The following is a 20,632-nucleotide window of genomic DNA, read 5'->3' as shown; positions in this document are numbered from 1 at the left end:
AAGACAGGGGGCGGGAGCCCGGGGAAGGGAAGGGGAGGGGGCTGGGGGGGAAAGAGGAAGGATGGGGGGTGGGGGAAGGTACTGATGGGTCGGAGGTAGTGAGGCTGTTTCTGGCCCTCGTCCCCCAACTCACTCCACCACGAAGCTCAGAATACCCAGGAGGAGGGCAGCTCCGGAGACAAAGAGCAGCAGAATCCTGGCTTCCCAAAGATCATGACTTCCTGCAGGGAACCCAGGAGGCAGTGAATGATCCCGGGGACCACACCCATCGATGCTGGGGTAGCCTAACAGCTCAGAGATCTGGGCGGGGTGCGGCAGGGGTGGGGAGTAAGAACCTGGGAAGCAGCGCTTTCGGGGCCAGCAGTACACCTCGAAGCCCTGGCAGGTGGAGCAGTTGTACATGATGGTGCTGCCCCCTGCAGGAGACAGCAGGACCAGCTCTGGGGCGGGAAGCTTCGCTGAACCCTGCGAGAGTCCCACACTTCCTCCCCAAACTGCAGGCCCTCCTCAGGTCCCCCGAGGCCCCTGGCCCTTGCTACCCCTTCCCTTTCCTACTCACGGCAGGCGGGAGCGCAGAGAGCTGAAATGAAAGACAAGGAGGATGGGGGTGGATGAGCTCAGCCACACACTCCTTTGCCTGAGGACCTAGGCACCCCTTGATCCCTCCCCGCATCAGTACCTTCCCTGTTGTATTCCGGGAGCTTGGTCTTTTGAAGCCATTTCCAATATGAAAGGAGTGAGGAGAGAGACCCTTTGATCTCTGGGGAGGCAGAGAGCAGCTTTAGTGCCCGGGGTCTCCGAAGGGCCGGTTCACCTCCACACCTTCACTCAGCACCTCCCCATCATGCCCTCCTGTCTCCACCCGCCCTCCACCCTTCCCTGCCTCCCCAGCCCCCTCCTCCCAAGCCCCTCCTTGGTGCCATCCAAGCCCCTACGTTGTACTCCCCCTCTACCTCACCCATGACCCTCAGGACTCTGTGCGTCTTCTCTGTGACTTTTTTCAAGGATGCATCATCTGTGGAGATGGGTAAAGACCAGGTGAGATTCCCTCATCGGCCCAGAAGGAGGTTCTGGGCCCTTCCCGACTTTCCCAGGGTCTGAAGAAGCTCTCCCAGAGGGAGAGGCCAGTGTGTCGAGAGGCCAGTGTGTCCAGAGAGGCCAGTGGACTGAGAAGATGGCTGAGAGGCACAGCTGGGAGGCCACATGCAGGCCCCTTAGGGCACAGGGGTGACTGTTGCTGAGCCCATCCCTGGATGGCTGATCTTACCTAAGGCAAAGGCCGAGAAGTTCCAGGAGACCTCACAGTCCTTCCACTGGGCCTCCATCTGGCTACAAAGCTGAGCCAGGCGGCCAGACAAGTCATGGTCTGGGAAGCGGCAGAAGACACAGGCCTGGGCGGCTGCCAGGAAGATCCCACCTAATGCCAACATCCACATGAGGCCCGCTGTGGGTGCTGGAGCGGGGGCTGGCCCCACTTAGGCTGGGAAGGCCTTGGAATGCTCTGGGATCCTGGTTCCAGTCCTTTGCCTGGAGGTTCTAGAGTGTTCCAGAACAGTTGGAGTCTCTAGAACATTCCAAAAAAGTGCCACTGCTCCATCCCTGACTGACTGGGGGTAAACCTGGGGCCCAAGGAACTGGGACCAGAAGAAGAAACCTCTAGTGGTAGATAGACAGAGAAAGCAGGGCTTCTGCTGTACTCCCAACCTAGCCCTCAGCAGCCTTTACGAGTTTGTGGTTCCAAAAGCAACTTTATTTTTCTTCTTGTAAATCATGACCAATGATAAATAAGTGACTCCCCCCGTGAACAAGTTGTTTGTGAGTATCCCATCCATTTCCATATCCTCCCCCACTCTCTCGAACTCTTCTGTTCATCTCCTCTCAACCCTGGGCAGCCTTGGGCCTTCCCCAGCTATCTCCTAGCAACAGGCTCATTGTTGCCTTAGTAACCGAGGATTCTATACAGGCCTCCAAGGCCCAGCTAAGCCCAGTGACTTCTCTTACTTCTCACCAGAAGATCCTAGTGACTCAAAGCCCGGCAGGCCCCTCCTGCCTACGTGGTGATGTAAAGCACATGTACACACACACACCTTGGGATTAACCTAATTCTCAGTCTACTCACACCCATACCGCGGACACACCTGGTGCCAAAATAGTTTCTGAGCAACCCCAAACAGGCCTGGACACACAGAGACCACAGAAAGGCCAGCACACAGACACCACCTCCAGCGACATGGATGGGAGCCAGGATGCCAGGGACCCATGCATCAGTCAGACTCACTGGCTAACAGGCACGTACACATGAAGGAAGGACGGCCAGGACCCAAAGAGATGCCCCGCTCCTCCCCATGGCCAGCCCCACCATCAATACGGGATCCTTTAAAACACTTGGATCTCCAGAGGGATGCTCCAGCCCCATATTTAATGGGGATTCTCCTAGCTCCCTTGTGCCAAGCTAGGATGGGGTGTAGCCCTTCTGCCTCCCTCAGTGGTGGCTTGGAACACAGCAAAGAATCTCCCTTCCCGTGTTTCAGAGTGTTCTGACCTATCATTGGTCACGCCAGGCCAGGCCACCAGCTCCAGGAGAAGTCACAGTCCAGAAGACCACATTAGAGCAATCCAAAGTCTCTCATTTCCCCCAGATCTCACTGTCCCTCCACGGTTCTGCTAAGCCTAGCCTGGGCAGAGAAGCATCCCCACTTTTCCAGACCCTGGATACTAAGCTCCAAGCAAGGAAACACCGAAGGTCCCCAGGCTCAGGAGAGGACCAGCCAGGGAAGCTTCCCCACCCCTCTCAGGGTTAGCACCAGTCCAGACCCTCTGGTCTCGTGAGCCCTTGGGCTCTCTCCGGTTTGGGGATTCCTGCCCACATCTGGGCTCCAGTCAGGTGCAACGGGGCCCCTGACTCTCACAGCTCCAGGAGCAGAGCTAGGAAGAGGCTCAGGAGAGACTTCACCCTCTTTACTGACCCATTCTTTCTAACCACCCCCCCCTCGCCCACAGTCAAACTGAAGGCAGCATTCCTAGTTCTCAGCTCCTAGTGCCGGACAAAGCGCAGAGATCGGGAGTTGAGCAGGTCTTCGGGGTCAGGGAAGACGGAGTCGAGACGGAAGCCATGCTCCAGGGCCACCCGCAGCACCTCCTCCAGGAAGCCTGAAGTGCCCACCACCTCCCGTCGCTCTCCTGGCCCCCCAGTCCACAGCGGCTGCAGCCCCAGTCTCCTGTACTCCACTTCGGGGAGCTCTGCAGGGCAGGGGGCCCATTCCAGATGAAAGTGTGGGCCTCCCTCCGCCCTGTCCTCATTGGCCACACCAAATCGGGCACGCATGGCACCCAGACACTCAGGGTCGGTGCAGAAGAGGTTGGCCCGGAAGGTGTCCACCTGGACAGAGCTCAGCTCATAGTGGTGTGGGCCCCGACGAGCAGAGAAGTGCACCAGGCGGGGGCTGCTATCTACATCTGCATGGAGCAGGGCAGCTGTGGGTGCTGGGGTCCCCTGAGAGGCCTCCAGTTCCCGCAGGGCATCCAGGAGGGGCCGGATCTGGTAAAAGTCAGCCTCTGCCCTGAGAAGCGCTGTCTCCCCGTATCCACAGGGCAGGTCCAGGCGGCCCAGCCGTAGGAAATTGAGGATGTGCCGGAAGGCCTTGCCATCTCGGTCGATAAAGTAGTGGCCGCCTCCCTGGGGATTGAGGTTGGGGGTCATGGGAGTACCGGCCCTAAACATGGCCCCCAGCATGGAGTCTGGGAATCGAGTCAGGGTCTCCAGAGTAGTGGAATATAGCGTGCCCCCGACATTCAGGGTCACGGGGCCCCCAAAGGAGGGGGGCGAGGAGGGCACAGGAGGAGGAGAAATTTTGAGGAGTATCGAAGACACCGAAAGAGAAGAAAAGGCAGAACTTCCTGGATGTGTGCAGAATTGGGTCGTAAGGTTCAGACTGTCTCTGGGTCGGAGGCACAGGTTGGAGTACAAGGCAGCAAGATTGGGGGCTCACCCCAGCTACCTGGGTGGTGGGGGGTTTCCTGGCACAGAAACGCCGGAAGGGTTGAGAGAATGGATGAAACGAGCAGAAGGAAGTCAGAGAGGGACGGGAGATTTAGGTCCAGACGCATCCGATTCTGGGTGGTCGGCGATTCCTTTCTGTGGTCTTCAGACAGTGGGTTTCCGCAATCCAACCAGCAGGTGACGGTGGCGAGCACAAGGCCGACTCTGAAGGGACCAGCTTCTCGGGCAGACCGCTGTCACCGTGGGCGAGTCCACACAGGGCTCCGGGGGCCAGTCAGAGGCCTGGCCTGGCCTGGCTCCGGCGCTGGTCCCAGGAGAAGGAGGCGAGGCTGACCGGAGCCGATGGCGGAGGTGCCTCTGTATCGGCTGGGAAGCGAAGATACACGCTCAATCCGAGCTGGGAGTGTCCTAGGACTCCTATGGAAGCAGCCGGGAGTCTCGGGACCGGGCGCCGCCGCCTTCTCCGGGTCTCGCCGCAGCCGCTTAAGTACTCTCCGCCCCGAGGAGGTGGCCTAAGGGCAGCGGCCGGGGGCCCTTTAAGAGGCAGCCCCGCCCCCTGGGCGCCCCGCCCCCTCCCGGAGCGCGCGGTTCCGGTGGTGGTGGAAGCGGAGTGGCGAACTGGAGAGACGGGGCTGACGGGCTGGACTGGCGGACGCTAGCGCGGGTGGGGTCCGGGGGGTGACTCAGGCGCGTCGTTAAGGATGTGGCCGCGACGGCCCCGCCGGCCCCTAGGTGTGCCCGACCTCTCGTCTGCAACTCGGCGGGGGCCGGCGTCTCCTATCCGGCCGCTTATAGAAACTGAGGCCCAGCCGTCGGGTGTTGGGGACTAGTTCCTTTTCAGTCGCTCCCGCAGGGAATTCCCGAGGGGGCGGGTGCTGAGCCGCCGCATTCCAGGGATGCTTCCGGGCTGGGGTGGCCCGAGCCAGCCTCTCCATCCCGGCCCTATGCCAGCACCCCCCATCCCCTCCAGAGAAGGCTGGACCCAGCCCACGCAAGCGGCCTCTGCCGGGCCTGACGGGTCTGACCACGTCTCCTGAGCCCGCGAGCCCCGCCTCAGAGCCGCCCGGCACTCGGGCCGAGGCCGAAGCTCCCAGTTCACTCCCCGGGAGTCGCCCCTCGAGTGACTCCAGTTCGCAAACTCCCAATCGCTCCTGCACCCCAGAAGCCTCAGTGTCCTACACCTCACCCGCCCGACGGGGTTGCTCAATAAATGAACTTTGAAGAGCAAAGCACAAAGTCTTTAATAGAAAGGGGCGGGCGGTGGGAAGGGCAGGGATGGGGGGTGCGGGCCCTCGAAGGCCTGGGATCACAGCGTGTGTAGGTCATGGCTACGCCGGCTCAACTTCTCCGGGTTGTCGGACGCCATGAGGGAGAAGTCCCGGAAGATATCGAGATACGTCTCGTCTCCTGAGGGGAGGGAGGAAGGGCTGGGAGGCCGGGTGGCTGGGCCCTAGCACGGAAGAGCACAATAGGGACAGCCCGGCCTGGTAAGAGCACGCGCTTCCAGCGTGGGTGGAAGGGACATCTGCACCGTCAGGGCGGCGCCCTCGCCTATTCTTTGTTTCAAGGACCCGGCGCGTAGGATGCGCCCAATACATATTTGTTGAATAAATGATGTAATTAATCAATGAAGCTGGGCACAGGGGGTTGGGCACGGGTCAGCAGCGGCCAGAAGCCCAGAGTTACAATGTTGTGTGGGCAGAGGGGGGGTGGGGGGTACTTTACCAGCCTGGCCCTGGGCCGCATCGACCTCCCTCATCTTTGCCAATCGCAGCCTGAAGGGGAGGGAATTAAGGAATGAATGACATTCTCCTCACTCCTCCCGCCCCAACTTCCATCCTTTGAGCTGGGCTGTTTCTTTCACCTGTTTCCCCAGGGTCTAGTGCTTTAAAGACGCCTGACAACAATGTTAATGAATGATGCCTCTCTCAGAATAAACTCACCTTCCTCGGACCCTGCCCTCCCCACTTCCTACTCCAAGCCTCAGTCAACACTTGGAGCATCCTTCCAATGTCTGGTCCTGGAGCTGGCCCCTCCCCTCCCCAGGCCCCGCCTAGCACGCAGGGGTCTCGGCGTTAGCCCCGCCCAAGAGGATAGTGCAAGCGCTAGCCCCGCCTCTTCAGGCATCCTCACAGAGTGACGATGTCAGCGTTGGCTGTTTCCACGGCGATGGTCAGGGGGTCTCTGCCTTCAGAGTCTCGGGCTCCCAGATCGGCCCCCCGTTTCAGGAATAGGCAGGCCAGCCTGGACAGGACAGCCAAGTTCAGCCGGCCCCTCACCCTGTCTGGAGCCTTCCTCCTCAAGGTCATTATCCCTGCCGCCCCTACCCTGTGTGGCCAAGAATGGTTGCGTGGTGGAGCGGGCCTCGGCCGTGGCTGTCCACTTGGTTCACGTTTGCCCCGTTCTGGAGGAGGAACTCACAGGCCAGAAGAGAATTCTGCGTAGAGAAGTAGAGAATGGGGATAGAGGGTGGCATCTTTTGAGGCAAATTTAAAGATATTTTAGAGTGGGGTCAGTTCCGAGGGTGGGTATGGGATGGCAGGCTCTGCTCCGGCTCTTTACATGTATTCACACATTAAATCCATAGTACAACCTAATGAGGTATGTTATCCCTATTTTACAGATGAGGAAACTGAGGTACACGAAGGCTCATAATTGTAAGTGGTGAGGGTCTGGGTTCAAACCCAGGTTTGTCTGCCTCCAAATCTCACACTCTTAGCAACCAGGCTCTATTGGTTATCACTCCCTATGAGGTGGGAGAGGCTAAGAGCTGGGACCAAAGTCCGGAGGAGGGGAGGAGAGGAGGAGCCTAAGGGTGGGCTGGGGTGGGGAGGTCGGCAAGACTCTCACAGCAGCTGTGGCCTGGATCAGCGGTGTGGCATTCTCCTGACCCCCGTGGACCCAGTTGACATCGGCTCCATGGGCGAGGGCATCAGCCATGGTGGGAAGGGATGGAGGATGCCCAGCAGCTCGAAAGAGCAGGGCCCCAGGGTGCAGGCTGCCCAGGTCCTCAGAGGGTGGCTCTGTTAGGGGGAACCAGCTGTGAATCTGGGAAGAAAACCCTCAGCACAGTCCCCTGATGCTGTAATGGGATAGTTCACTTCTCAGCTGTGGGGAGGCCTTCAAGACTGGGGATTGTGGTGGGAGGTGATGGTGGGTATGAGTGGATGTGGGTAGGTCCCCTAGGGCATATGGGATAGATGGCAGTGTTCACCTCTTCCTGTCCGACCACCCTGACTGGCTGGGATGTCGGGGGTGAGCTGACATGGTGACGGTCAGCCTCAGCTCTCTTGGCTCCCTCGGTTCCAGCCAAACTCACACCCTCCTCCACAGGCCTCTGGAGACCCTAGCTCATTCTCCTGACTCTTCTCATGCTGGTGACACCCTCACATAGCCCTCCTGGCCTCCTCCCAGCCCCACGGTCCTTCCCATCTTTCACCGTAATCCCCAACTCTTGCCTCGAAAAACCAGTGCCAGTGGGCTGTGGCCCCCCCAAACAGGCTCGAGGGAAAGACGTGGGCCCCAGACTCTGTGCCTCCCCACCGGGCTTGGCACCGTGCTGAGCACACGGCAGGCGCTCGACAGATGCCCAGCCAACCCTATACCTGGCTTGGGTCTGAAGCTCCCGGGCTGGGGCCTGACGGTGCCCGGCTTTGGGGGCACAGGAGGCTGCCCCCTCGGGGGCCCCCGGCCACCTCTTCGCCCGCGAACCTCGGGAAGCTTGGTCAGGAACCTCTTCTCCACGTATTTGGCGTGAATCCAGGCCTCCTTCTCCTGCCTGGTGGGGGAGGCTCGTAGGAGAAGAAGGGGACAGTCTTCCCTCCTCCCACCCCAGGCCCTCCTCCCTCCCTGCCCATAAGGAGGGCAGCCCCAGCCCCTCCACCCCAGCCTCACCGGGAGCAGCTGGGCCCTGGCTTCTTCACGGCCATGGCCTCCACACGGGCCTCATAGATCTGGTTCATGACAACATTCCCCAGCTCACACATGAGCTTCAGGTGGCCCAGGCGGAGGCAGAGACAGACGGGTAGGGTGCAGGTGAGTGTCTGAGCCCTCAGTGCCCTCACCGCACCCCACACTCTCACAGCACCCAAGTCACCTTCACGAGTTCCGGCTCCCATGAGTCAAGGGTCAGGGACCGGACTTTGGAGAAATGAACTCCAAGGCTCCTGGAGGGCAGAGGGGAGGTCAGGCCCTCTGTGGGGGAAGCAGCCGGGGGAGGTGCTGCTGCTCCTGGAAAGACCTGGGGGCAAGGTCCGGCGTGGGGGTCCTGTGCAGAGGCGCTGGGCCAGGAGGCAGCAGGGCAGCCAGGGCCGTGCAGGCTTGACCTGCATCTGGCAGGATCCCGCCCGTTCACCATTCCCTCTTCTCTCTTCTTCTCATCCTCTCCAGCCACCTCCCCTCTCTCCACGCACTCTGGCCGGGACAACTCTTTCCACGCCATTCCCCCTCCCCATTTCCACCAGAATGATGGGGCGCATAGACTTGCTAAGGCCTCACAACATCTGACATCTCTCTCTGCTTTTCGTCAGCTCCCCCACCCTCAGCAGCCCTGACCCCGCACCTCCTCCAGTCAAGCCACTCAACTCCCCTGGGTGTCCCCCTACCCGGGCCAGACCAGGACACTGAGGGGCTGGGCCCACCTGGGTCCACCCCGTGCCCCACAGGATCGGCCCAGGCCTGTGCCCAGCAACAGACAGAATCTGAGAGGAAGCCCAGGCAGGGCGGGAAGGGAGGGAGGAGCCTCTGTGCTGGGCTCCAGCTTGCCTCCATCCCACTCCACTGCTGCCGGAAAGAGCAGGGGCCCGCGCTTGGGACCTTGGGGAGCGACCTGTGGATGCCGGAGCACTGAATGCAGAGGGTGACGCCCAGGTTGATGCTGGCCCACTCAGGGGCCGGCTCCCGGCAGTCACAGCACTGGGCGTTGCCGTCCACGCTCTGCACCTGGGCTGCCACGTGCCCGACTCCACCAGAATCCCTTCCCCTGCTCATCCCGCCAGAGCCCAGGGTGGCGGCGGAGCCCATGGCCAGGTGTCCTGAGCCCTGGGGGAGACAGGGGAAGAAAGAGTGGCTCTGAGGTCTAGGGGAAGCGATGTCCCATCTCCCTGGGCAGTCTGGCCCTGCACCCCCATGTTAAGGTACCTGGCCTGGACCCTGGGGGCTGTCATCAAGGCGAGCCTGGCTGAAGGCCGTAGCGATGCTGCTCTGCACAGCACTGACCCACAGCTGCAGGAGGCGCTCTGAGTCAGCCTGCAGGAGGCAGGACCTGGGCAGGGGGGCAGCCGGAGGGCAGGGAGGGGTCTGAGGCCTGGGGAGCCGAGTGGCAGGACAGGCAGGCTGACATTCAGCTAGTATTCAGCTGGCACCACTCATATTGAAATACCTCTGCACTAGTTGGTAATACCCTTCCAGATATCCCCCTTCACCCTAGACCCCCCCCTAGCCTGCCCCCGAATTGAGCCACCAAAGGGCTAATGCCTGGGGCTGCATCAGGGGACTCCAAGATCCTGCTCCAGGGATGGCTTTGTGATTGGCCCTGCCTTTCCAGTTGGTAAAATTGAGATATACGGGTGTCACCCCTGGGCACTGCACTCACTTGCTGGGGGACACCACCTCAAAGCAGAACCGCCTTTCTGAGTCAGGACACAGCTTCACCGTGCAGAGACGAAGGTCATCCACCACCACAGTCACAGGGTCCTGGCAGGGAAAGGAGGTCAGGGGGCAGGCGTCCAGGCAGCCACAGCAGGGCTGAGTCCTCCTGGGCCCGGGCATCCAGGACCTGGGCCTACTCACCTTGTGCTTCTTCTGATAAACCAGTTGATTGCTCTGAATAGCAAACCAGCGTCTGGAAGAGGCAGAAGTAGGGTTAATGACATGGGCGGCATTGGAATGCGGCTCGGGACACAGACAGGAGAGAGGCTGTGCTCTTAGTCTCATAAGGATCTTGCTGAGAGAAGAGAGACCCGGCTGCCCATCCCATGAGATGTTCCAGAGGAGGGTGACAGAGGTACAGCCAGCGACATCTAAGGGGTGCTATTCACATCCCGAGTACCCCAGATTTGATAACATTTATGAAGGCAACTTTCCAGCAGATGGCAGTAAAATGCATTGTCTAATAAGTCTATTGCTACAATGTTTTGGCAAGTAGAAATATCTTGAAGAGAATTCCCTGGCAGTCCAGTGGTTAGGACTCTGCACTTTCACTGCCGAGGACCCAGGTTCAATCCCCAGTCAGGGAACTAAGATCCTGCAAGCCATGAAGTGTGGCCGCCCCCCAAACTAAGATCCTGAAAGCCATGAAGTGTGGCCGCCCCCCAAATTTTTAATTTAAAATTAAAATTTAAAAAAAAAAAGTAGCTTGGAGAAGGGGCTCTCTCTTCTAATTTGCACAAAGATCCCATATGGGCTGGCAGTGGCCCTGGAAGGGGAAGGGGTCGAGTCAGAGCAGATCACCACCCTGCTCCACACCCTGCGATGGCTCCCCACTTCCCTCAGAGTAGAGCCAACAAGGCCCTGTCGTGATTCACGTCCTCATTAGCTCCACCTGCATCTCCTACCACTTCCTCCTCCCTCCCTCTGTCCACACCCTGGGCCTCCTCTCTGTTCCTCAAACCTTCCAGGTTCCTCAGGGCCTTGGTGCTGGCTCCTGCTTCTGCCTAGAACATTCTCTCCCAGATATCCTTCCAGTCTTCACTCAGAAGTCATCTTTTCATGAGGCCTTTGCTGACCACCCTATTTATTTATTTTTATCATTATTATTACTTTTTGGCCACAGAGCTTGCGGGATTCTCAGTTCCCTGCCCAGGGACTGAACCCGGGCCACGGCAGCGAACGCCCGGAATCCTAACCACTAGGCCACCAGGGAACTCCCTGCCCACCCTATTTAAAATTGCAACTCCTCCCCAGCTCTCCACATTGCTTGCTTTATTATTTTTCACCTATGGTACTCCTACCTTCTAAGAGATAATTTACTTAATTATTACGTTCTTGTCTGTCTTTGCTGATGGAATGTAAACTCTCTGAAGGCAGGGGGTTTGTCTGTTTTTCCTGGCTGTAGTTAGCACACTCAAAAAAATTTAACCTGGGCTTCCCTGGTGGCACAGTGATTGAGAGTCCGCCTGCCAATGCAGGGGACACGGGTTCGTGCCCCGGTCCGGGAAGATCCCACATGCCGTGGAGTGGCTGGGCCAGTGAGCCATGGCCGCTGAGCCTGTGCTCCGCAACGGCAGAGGCCACAACAGTGAGAGGCCCGCGTACGGCAAAAAAAAAAAAAAAAATTTAACCTGATGGGTTTGACTGATTGGGGTATCTGCTCCTCACCTGCTCCAGGTTTTAAATGCATTGCTGGCCCGTTTGAAGAGGTGCCCTTCCATGACCAGGCCACCAGGCCCCTCCTTTAGGCTTGGCTCTGGCTCTTCCCTACCCAGCTCCTGGGGGCGCAAAAGGGTCAAAGGGCAACTGGAGTGGGCAGAGACCAAGGCCGCAGGCCCATCTGCTTCCTGCCCGCAGCCCAGCCCTCACCTTCTGTTTCAGCAGCACGTGTCTCTGCTCCATGTCCCTCTTCTCTCGAGCCGAATTCAAGACCAGCCGGTGTAACTGAGCACAGGAGGGGCATCTCAGATGGCCCCAGCCTCCCAAAACCAGGCCGGGAGAGTCATCTCAGAGCCCCTACCCTCCCTCTTTCACCCGCCTGCGCCCTGGGTCTCTACCTGGCCACCCAGCTCCTTGCGATACTGGGCCAGCCGGCTCAGCTCCTCGTGGCCCTGCTGGAAATGGGTAGCCTGGGCCTCCACCAGACGCAGCACCTGGGGAACAAGGTGGGCAGGGGGCAGACCCCTCTCTTTTCCTCTCCCTCCTGCTCCCATCAGCAGGCTCCTCCCCTCCCCGCCCTCGCACCCACAGCAACTCACAAACTCCATGATGTCAAACTTCCTCTTGTCCTCAATCACATTGATCTGAGAGCCCAAAAGACCTCAGGTCAGCCTTGAAAACACAGACACACGACCCACCCACCCCCAACCCCCACTGCACACCAGTGACTCTCCAGCCTCGAGGTGACTGGGGTCCTGGCACCCCAAGAAGACAGGTTGGGGCAGGCACCTGCAGGGCATAATCCAGGGCCCGTCCCCGGTACCCGGCTCGAGCAACCTTCAGAGCAGCTCCGGCCTCCTCTGCCTCCTGGGCCCGGCGCCTGGGGACCTCTGCGTTGTGGGTCAGAGCAGTCTCCAGGCTCTCAGCCCCCCGCCAGAAATCCCGGCGAGCCTCTCGGAAGCCCCGGAGACCTCTGGGGGTGTGGGGATAACAGAAAATCACCGATACACCCTCCTGCCCCCAGAAGAGAAGTCCTTGAGATTCGGTCATAGCCTTGCAGCTAGCCTATGGACGGTTAGAACTCCAAGGGGATCCTTGGGATGGGGGCTAACAATCAGGCCACCAGAAGCCCCCAATCTCACAACTCCTTCATTCAGGGAGGCCCCTGCGGCAATGGGAAGAGGGCTGGAGGACTGGTTTCCCTTCTAACTCACTCCTTGACCAGAGTTTGGATTTGCTGCTGCAGTGTGTGCTGGGTGGCATCTAGAAGCTCCTGAGGGAAGCAGAAATTGGCAGGTGGCGGCCAGGACCGCAGACGCCCTTGCTCCCCTCACCAGCCCTACCTACCCCCACTTACTGCATGGCTGTCCAGCTTGTGGCTCAGGCTCTGAGTGAATTTGTCCAGACACTCCTAGGCAAGAAGAGGCAGAGAGAGAGTATCAGGCATGGGCGGTAGGGCCCTCGCATCCCTAGACCCAGCCTGCTCTGGCCTGGGACCCGCAGACCCCAGACCAACCCTCCCCTTCCACAGGATCTCTCCACATCCCAGACCCCACCCCAGCCTGGTCTGGACCCTCCACATACCGCCATCATGGGCTCTGGAGGACCCAGGTGGGCCAGGTCACAAATGCCAACAATGAAGGCCCGGCTGGCGGCAAGGTAGTGGCGCCCACTTTCCAGGAGGCCATTACCCAGCTTGAGGAGCTAGGAAGCAACAGAGCAACAGGGAGTCGTGCCACACGCCACCAATACCCAGTGGCACCCCCGCTCCTGTCCTACTTCATCTCCCCTTTCCCAGGGCTGTGCCCCTCCCTCCCCCTCCTCATCTACACTCCTCTGTGGCCCAGTCCAGTTTCTAACACACACGTGGTGCTTTCTCATCTCTGTTTCTTTGCTCCCACTACTCCGTGCCTGGAACAAAATTCCTCCCAGCCTGTCACTGAAGCCAGTGTCAGCTTCACCTCCAAAACGTCTCTCCTGCCCTGCTCCGTCTGCTTGGATCCAGAGTTCCCCAGAAATGCCATCCTCATGCTCTATCTGACTCCCAGGATGAATGTTCTACCTGGTTGGTATTAAATTCGACAGTATCTACTGTCTACAGCTGTCCATTCTGTGCTTAGTAAACATTCCCTCATAAATATTCATCGGTCAGCTAGGCCGAGGGTCAGGGCAAAAGATGGTGCTCCTAGGGCCCCTTCTGTCTGGCCCTAATTACAAACAAGGAGGCTTGATAAACAAAGGGACAAGTGACTGGCCGGAGGAGGATCTCTGGGAGAGCAAGGTGGCCGACCCAGAAGCCAAAGCGAGGTCTTCTGACCACCGGCCCTTGTTACCTGCAGGAATTGCTTTGCTCCTGAGATGACATCATTGGCCCTAGCCTGAGTCACTATATCTGGGATGGGGCAAGTGTCTGTGGAGCCTGTCAACTCAGCCCAGGGAACAGAAGACCACCATAGAGGTTCTCTGAGGAAATCCTGGGAAGCAGGGGCTCAGAGAATGTGGGCTACATAGGTGCTTATGGAACTTTTGTTGAAGTGAAAGACACTTTTTAGGGCTAGTGAAGGCTTCAGGGAAATATAGCTTGACTTGAAGATGGCTGGCAGGGTCAGTAAGGGTCAGGAAACTGAGCATGATCAAACCTTATCAGATGTCACCTCCCGGTGTCTGTGATAAGGGACAACCACCCAGATGACCACAACTCCACTGTGTGGAGGTGGTGGACTGAGTGTCCAGCCTTTTCCTTAACCACCTCACCTTCCTTCCCAAATACCTGAATAAGGAACTTTCATAAGAATGAACTAATGACAAACTGGTACATCCATACAATAGCATGGGGCAGCAAGGCAAAAGGAATGAGCTATTCATCTGTGAACTACTAATGAACTGCTGATCACTACTGATATGCCACAACTTGAATAAACTTCAGAGACATTATTCTGAGAGGAAAAAAAAGGCCAGGCCAATCTTGAACGGTCACATACTATATGATTCTACCTTGATAACAATCTAGAAATGACAGAAGCCTAGAGATAGAAAACAGATGAGTGGTCGTCATGGATGGGGAAGGGGCTGGGGAGGCGGGTTATCATTACAAAGAATGGCACAAAAGAGCTCCTTTGTGGTGATAAGAGTTTTGTGTTTTTTTTTGCGGTACGCGGGCCTCTCACTGCCTTGGCCTCTCCCATTGCGGAGCACAGGCTCCGGACGCGCAGGCTCACGGGCCCAGCTGCTCCGCGGCATGTGGGGTCTTCCCGGACCGGGGCACAAACCCGTGTCCCCTGCATCGGCAGGCGGACTCTCAATCACTGCGCCACCAGGGAAGCCCCGTGATAAGAGTCTTGTATCTTGAGTGTGATTGGTTATGAGAATCTATACGTGTGATAAAGTGCCATTGAATTATACACAAAGATTTTTTTTTAAGAGTATATGCAAAACAGGTAAAACCCAAGTAAAGTCTTTAGACAGTTCATTGTATCATGCCAACAGCAATTTCCTGGTATGGGGAGTATACTACAGTTATGGAAGATGCTGTCATTGGGGGAAGTTGGGAGATAGGTACGTGGGATCTCTCTGTACTATTGTTGCAACTTCTTGTGACTCTGCAATTAACTAAAAATACAAAGTTTAACTTAAAAATATGTGTATATATTCATACGTAAACTGAATCACTTTGCTGTACAGCAGAAACTAACACAACACTGTAAATCAACTACATGTCAATTAAAAAATGTATATATTATTTGGTCACTTACTAACTTTCAGGACATGGTATAGGCACTGGGGATTGAGCAAAAACAAAATGTAAAAGTTCCTCATGACACTTACATTCCACTGGGGAAGAGTAGACAAGAAAAAAAATTGGCAAGCCCGACAGACACAGGCTAAGATGACCCCTGATGATTCCACCCTTGCATAATCCTCACCCCTTGAGTGTGGGTGAGTGAGACCTGTGATTTGCTTCTAATCAGTAGAATACGATATGGCAAGGGCGATGGGATGGCACCCCCAAATGACAAAGGTGACGGATTCACTGCTGTGGTCACATTCTGACGTAAACTGATGCCATCTTGCCAGCACATGCAAGGGAGACTGCTGCTGGCACTGAAGAAGCAGGCTGCTATGAAGTAAACCGCCTACGGACAGGGCCCGGTGGCAGGGAACTGTGGGTGGCCTCTAGGAGATGAGCGCCTCCATCCGGCAACAGCAAGGTGTTGACGGATGAGGCTACAGCCTCTGTCAACACCTCAGCTGCGGCCTGTGAGACGCTGAGCGGAGCACAGTCAAGCTGTGCTCGACTCCTGACCCACAAAACCTATGATAACACCTGTGCGTTAAGTCACCGAGTTTGTAATAATTTGTTGCACAATAATAGAAAATCGCGAGTAAACATATAACGTGTCAGATCGAGATAAAGGCTGTAAAGAAAAAAAAGCCAAATAAGGGGGGGTGGGAGTGTGCCGTTTTTATAAAGAATATCTAGGAAGGCCTTACTGTGTGTGTTCAAGTGTTTTACTGGTTTGTTTTCCATGGTTAGTCTGTGAGCCCCCTGAGGGCAGAAACAGCCTGCTTCTCCCTGAGGCGCCCATGGCTCGCATAATGCAGGTCTCAAGAACTGACCAAGTAAGCCCACAGGTGCTCTTGTTTTCAGAACCACTTTTTGGCTCCTCTGTAGCCCCAAACATCTACCCCACCTGGTTAGCACTCAGTAATCCCCGAAACTCATTCTTGGTCTCTAGTTTTCTCCCTGGCCTTACCCCCCTCGTCTTAATCCCACCCCGGGTCACCTCTCTCCACGTCAGGATCACCTTTTCCAGCCGGGTCTCCAATTCCGACACTTCGGCTTCCACCAGCTCGATAGAGGCTCTGGGAAAGGAGGGATGGGGTCACAGGAACAGAGCTTGGGTCCATCTGGTCTGTCCACCTCGGCAGGGTCGGGGGCCGGGGTCAGGGGGTGAAGGGTACAGACGGAAAAGGCTGATGTGTTAAGAACTGCCCACCCACCCTCTCTGGCTCGCTCACTCTGCACAGTGTGGGAGCTACTACAGCCCAGGCCAGAGCAGGAAGGGTAGAAAGAGGGTGGATGTGGCGAGGGCAGGAAGTTGCTAACCGCCCAGTGCAGGTGCTGGGGGAGGGGCAGGGGTCCAGAGAGAGGGAGGAGGGAATGCCAGCTGTGGCAGTGAGAGGCTGGAGGGGCCCCCTTCACACATGCAGTGGGTGGCGAGCATCAGAGCACGAGATTTGATAGCAGAGGTACTGCTTTGGTCCATAAGCTGGATCTTGTCCCTTTGAGACTTACTCCCTGCAAAGACATCCTCCGACTTGGGGAAGGTTGTGCGTGTGTATTAGGGGGTGTTGGACCTCCCTGCCTCTGCCTGCCCCCCTCCCCCGCTCCCGGAGACCTGTGCACACTTACCGGAAGCGGGGTGAGTCCTTAAGGCACTCCTCAAAATCTAGCTTGACCGTCATCTCAGCTTGACCGCTCGCTCCGGGGCCAGTGGGCCCTGGGGCCTGGAGGGTGGGGATGCAGGTGGCGGTACTCCCTGCCCCCGGGGGAGGCGGGGTGCTGATGAGGAAGGAGAGGATCCTCTCCTGGGTAGAGCCTGGGGGGCGCGATTCTTTTCCTAAGTGGAAGGGGTGTCCTAAGAGGAGCTCTCACCCCACACTTCCAGGCAACGCTGGGAGGGGTAGAGGCGGGGCCTGGGCGGTGGAGAAAGGCCCTGAGATCAGAGAAGCCACAGCCCCGCCCTCAGAGCCTATCTGCAGTCACCCTCCTACCGGGACCCTAGTCTCTGCTTCAGTCTCCTTCAGTGGTTGAGTTGTGGGGGCCTGAGACATACAGGTTCAAATCCTGATTGTGTGACCCTGGGCAAAGCTCTCTGATTCCTCAGTTTCCTCATCTGAAAGATGGGCATGATAATTCCTACGTCCAGGGTGTTGTAAGAATTAAAGATGACACTGGTGTGTGGCTGACTGAATCACACCAATCATTGTCAGACAGCTGCAGTGGGGTCTTCTTGGACTCCTGGGGGCCTGTTGAGTCCAGTCCCCCAGACCACTCCAAGCTTTCTTCTCTGCTCTGCTTGCCTGTGGTCTCCTGTGTGTGAACTTCCCTTTCTGCCCCCCACTCCTCAATGACAGTTCAGGCCCAGCCTGGACCCCCAATACCCAGACTCCTGCTTTTCTTCTCTTTATTGTCTACCCATACCAAGGGTGGTGAAGGCGGGGACAGGTTGGCCCCCCCCCCATCCCCAGCTGGCTACAGTTTCCATCGTCTGGTTTCCTCCTCCTGAGTCCACTGGAGCTGCAGGGTTTCATCTGGAGAGAGGAGGGACTGGGTTAGTGGCTTTCTTGCAGCAGGCAAAAGATCTGGCCCATGTGACCCCCTGACTCCCTAGAACCTACCCACTCAGCCCCTCTCCCTCCCTGGCCAGCCCCTTGCCCCTGCTCAGGCTCACATCTGTGCTGGTTTTGGTTTGAGGAGTTTGGGTGGCTTCCAGGTTCCCTCTCTGAGCCTTCGGTGCTTTGCCAGTTCAGCCCCTTGGATACCAGCAACTGACACCAGCCAGACATTGCTCGGGATCCACTGTCTTTGGAGGACGGGGCAGTACCTGGAGCAGGGTAGGTGGCAGAGAGGAATCAGGAAGGAGGCATAGGGGCAGCGGTGGTGCTAAGCTGTCAGGAGGTCCCAATCCCTCTGCGCCTCCCTGGGTCCCCTCCATACAATCCACATTGCACACAAGGATGTTGAGGGCCTCTCTCATCACCTGCTGCTGATCTACTGGCCTGAAGGGAATGGGGGTTGGGGGGATGGGAGCTTGCCAAGAGCCAGGCCTGGTGAGATAGTGGCCTGGTGCCCTCACCAGGCTTCGATGACATCACTGTCACCTTCAGGGAACTCTGGGTGGCCTTGTAATCCTGCGAGGGGCTTCCAGTGTGGTCCAGAAGACGGACCTCATTGCTTATGGGATTCTCAATCACCCAATTCAAGCTTGTGGAGCCTGGAAGCATCACAGGATCAGGGCTGGGGTACCCATCAGTCTGTTGGTTCTTGGCCACCATCCCGCTCCCAGGCTGACCCAGCCCAGCTCTCACTGGTCTGCTGCTCATCTTCTGTGTCCTCCTCAAGTTCAGGGTGGGGAGAGCACCTCAGATATCTTCCTTTGCTATAATACTCCTTGCGTCGCAGATCAATTTCCTTCTCTAACACGACGGTGGTGGATGAAGCTGCGGACTGATTTCTTAAGGCAGGGGAAGCTGAGGAGTCATCCAAATCAATCTGAGTTATATGGCCACCTAGCGAATACAGGCCACCAGCTTCACTGTGACCCCCAAGCACCGGGGAGAAGCTCAAGCCCCAGGTTCTCATCTCACTTCTATCACTCCCCCCACCCGTTTTTAGAAAAACGTCAGTGACTTTTCCACCCGCCACGGTTCACTTGGGCTTTCTGTTCCTCCTCCCCAGCCAGCCTTCCTTGGGGGCTATCCTGATGAGGACCCCACTCCAGCTGCCCTCTGTCTTCCCTGGGGTCACCTTCCAGCACGACTTCCCTGCCAGCCAGCAGGGCCCTGAGGAAGACAGGCTATGGTGGAGAAGGTTCTGGACTACAATTACCTTGGGTCCCTGGGGCCCCACCATAGCTAACCTTTGACTTCTAGGATGTGGTTCCTGGCCACCAGGCCAAGCTCATCTTTGACTCCCCTGGTCAGTCCTCTTGCCCCGCCTCTCTCCACAGGCCTGGGCTCTGAAGCCAGCATCACACCTCGACTGCCATTGTTCATACTGACACTACCCACACTGCTGTTCTTGTTATTATCCAAGGGCAGGTTTTTCGGAGCCTTGAGGAACTTTCCTTCATTGTAGTGTGCCTTGCGGCGCTTTTCAAAATCACTGGATTCTGTGGGCCAGTGTCAGAGCTTGGCTTTCCTGCCAGGCTCTCGCTGAAGGCTCACGCCACCCCCTTTCCACTCAGTCCCCACCCCACATCTCACGTGTCTTGGAAAAGTTGTCTGAAGACCCTGAGCTTCTGTTATCACTGTACAGGAAGACCTTGGGGCAGAAACTGTCCATTGTTGCAAACCTGAAGGGGAGGGAAGCCAGTGGGGGGCACGGAAGGGAGAGAACAATGGGAGCAGGTGGTAGATGGGGCCAAGCTGGCTGACTCCCCCACTTGGGCCTGGGTGAGTCCTGATCCAAATTGTAGTACCTCCCATCTGCGGGGGCCCGAAGGCAGAGCTGGCTCAGACCTGAGTTCAGGGGTGGAGGGAGGAAGAGGCCCCACTTCCCTACTGACTTCTGGCAGGACTCTCACCTCTCTGCTAGCTCCTCAGGAGTCATTGTGTGAGAGGTCCCCGCGAGCAGGTCTTCATCGCTGTCCTGCAACCTGCACAGGAGGGAGGAAGCAGGGCCTCAGAAGGGGATAGCAGGCAGTGCCCCACTCCTTTGAGTAGGGAAGAGAGTCTGGGCTGAAGGGCTAGGGCTGAGGGCTCAGCACCTGTGGTAGGGAGTGCGGGGTTCATCCACCTTCATAAATCCATAGTCCTTGTCAGCAGGGTGGTAGGTCGCCAGAATATTCATTTCATCCCAGCGCTGACACTTTTTCCTTCGGGTGACGGAAGGACACAAAAAAGGGGGAGGAAACCTTCTAGTGCCCTCCTCCTCACAGCCCTCTCTCATTCTTACAATCATTCAAAAACTGTTTCTTGCACCCCCTTGTAGTTCCCGAGGTGTAGGAGGCTGGGGATGGGGGTCACACCTGATGACAATCACGTACGATGTAGTTAGGGTACATGCTGACTTCTTATGCGGTACCTGCTACTCTCTCAAAGGCCAGGAACCTCAGATTTCCTACCCAATTACCCTCACCTACTCTCACTTTTAGTTCTTGGCACTCCGCCCCTTCTCCCCTGACTCCGCCTCCTCTAGTGTCTGGAATCCCTTCCTCCCGGGCTCCTTACCTCTCCGCCCTGGGGGATTTGTGCTTCACGGTGGAGCTTCTGTTTTTTAGTATGCTCCGGGGCCGGTCCTCACAGCGTTTGTCGGGGTGCATGCAAGTTGACCCGGAGTGCGGAATGTATCCCGAGTTGTACACCCCAGGCCCCCCGGACCTCAGGTTGGACGTCCCGGATACACTGGTTCCAGGGAAGGGGGGATTAAGCCCGCCAGGGTGTGTACCGGACCCGGGATGCCGGTTGAGGCCGGAACCGAAGACTGCTGTCCCTCCGGAGGGCTGGCTAGAACCAGGACTGCCAATTACGGTCCCCCCGGAGTGTATGGGGGGCCCAGAACCGTGAAACATGGCTACTCCGGAGGGCAGCCCGGCGCCT

The 20,632-nt window shown here is 57.5% G+C and overlaps 4 protein-coding genes across 4 annotated transcripts in view; 1 reads left to right on the top strand and 3 right to left on the bottom strand.

The window, feature by feature from the left end:
- Window positions 1-129: 129 nt before the first annotated feature.
- TMEM95 (transmembrane protein 95) lies at window positions 130-1,456 on the bottom strand. Its single transcript, XM_007457851.1, has 6 exons — window positions 1,268-1,456; window positions 959-1,015; window positions 680-760; window positions 560-580; window positions 336-416; window positions 130-221 (listed from the first exon to the last, which is right to left on the bottom strand). Exons 1-6 carry the CDS (start codon window positions 1,434-1,436, stop codon window positions 130-132), a joined length of 501 nt encoding a protein of 166 aa, XP_007457913.1. The 5' UTR covers window positions 1,437-1,456.
- Window positions 1,457-1,734: 278 nt separating this feature from the next.
- Window positions 1,735-4,456, bottom strand: KCTD11 (potassium channel tetramerization domain containing 11). The gene has a single exon (XM_007457761.1). The coding sequence runs from the start codon at window positions 3,731-3,733 to the stop codon at window positions 3,035-3,037; it is 699 nt and encodes a 232-aa protein (XP_007457823.1). The 5' UTR covers window positions 3,734-4,456; the 3' UTR covers window positions 1,735-3,034.
- Window positions 4,457-5,222: 766 nt separating this feature from the next.
- Window positions 5,223-16,985, bottom strand: ACAP1 (ArfGAP with coiled-coil, ankyrin repeat and PH domains 1). Its single transcript, XM_007457760.1, has 22 exons — window positions 16,722-16,985; window positions 16,114-16,171; window positions 12,893-13,012; window positions 12,666-12,719; window positions 12,523-12,581; window positions 12,098-12,281; window positions 11,908-11,952; window positions 11,707-11,802; window positions 11,519-11,593; window positions 11,318-11,427; window positions 9,791-9,842; window positions 9,594-9,694; window positions 9,140-9,263; window positions 8,829-9,040; window positions 8,097-8,166; window positions 7,895-7,989; window positions 7,606-7,778; window positions 6,851-7,023; window positions 6,328-6,437; window positions 6,134-6,244; window positions 5,726-5,775; window positions 5,223-5,407 (listed from the first exon to the last, which is right to left on the bottom strand). Exons 1-22 carry the CDS (start codon window positions 16,772-16,774, stop codon window positions 5,307-5,309), a joined length of 2,226 nt encoding a protein of 741 aa, XP_007457822.1. The 5' UTR covers window positions 16,775-16,985; the 3' UTR covers window positions 5,223-5,306.
- A 3,392-nt stretch (window positions 16,986-20,377) lies between these two features.
- Window positions 20,378-20,632, top strand: part of NEURL4 (neuralized E3 ubiquitin protein ligase 4) — a 14,337-nt gene continuing 14,082 nt past the window's right edge. Inside the window, exon 1 of the mRNA XM_007457850.1 lies at window positions 20,378-20,418. Coding sequence (XP_007457912.1) covers window positions 20,378-20,418 — 41 coding nt within the window. The remainder of the gene's footprint in view (window positions 20,419-20,632) is intronic.

Source organism: Lipotes vexillifer, unplaced genomic scaffold (genome assembly GCF_000442215.2).
Source record: "Lipotes vexillifer unplaced genomic scaffold, Lipotes_vexillifer_v1.1 scaffold611, whole genome shotgun sequence".
Lineage (NCBI taxonomy): Eukaryota > Metazoa > Chordata > Mammalia > Artiodactyla > Lipotidae > Lipotes > Lipotes vexillifer.
Note: the sequence above shows the minus strand (reverse complement) of the source record. Positions and strands in the feature narration are given on the sequence as shown.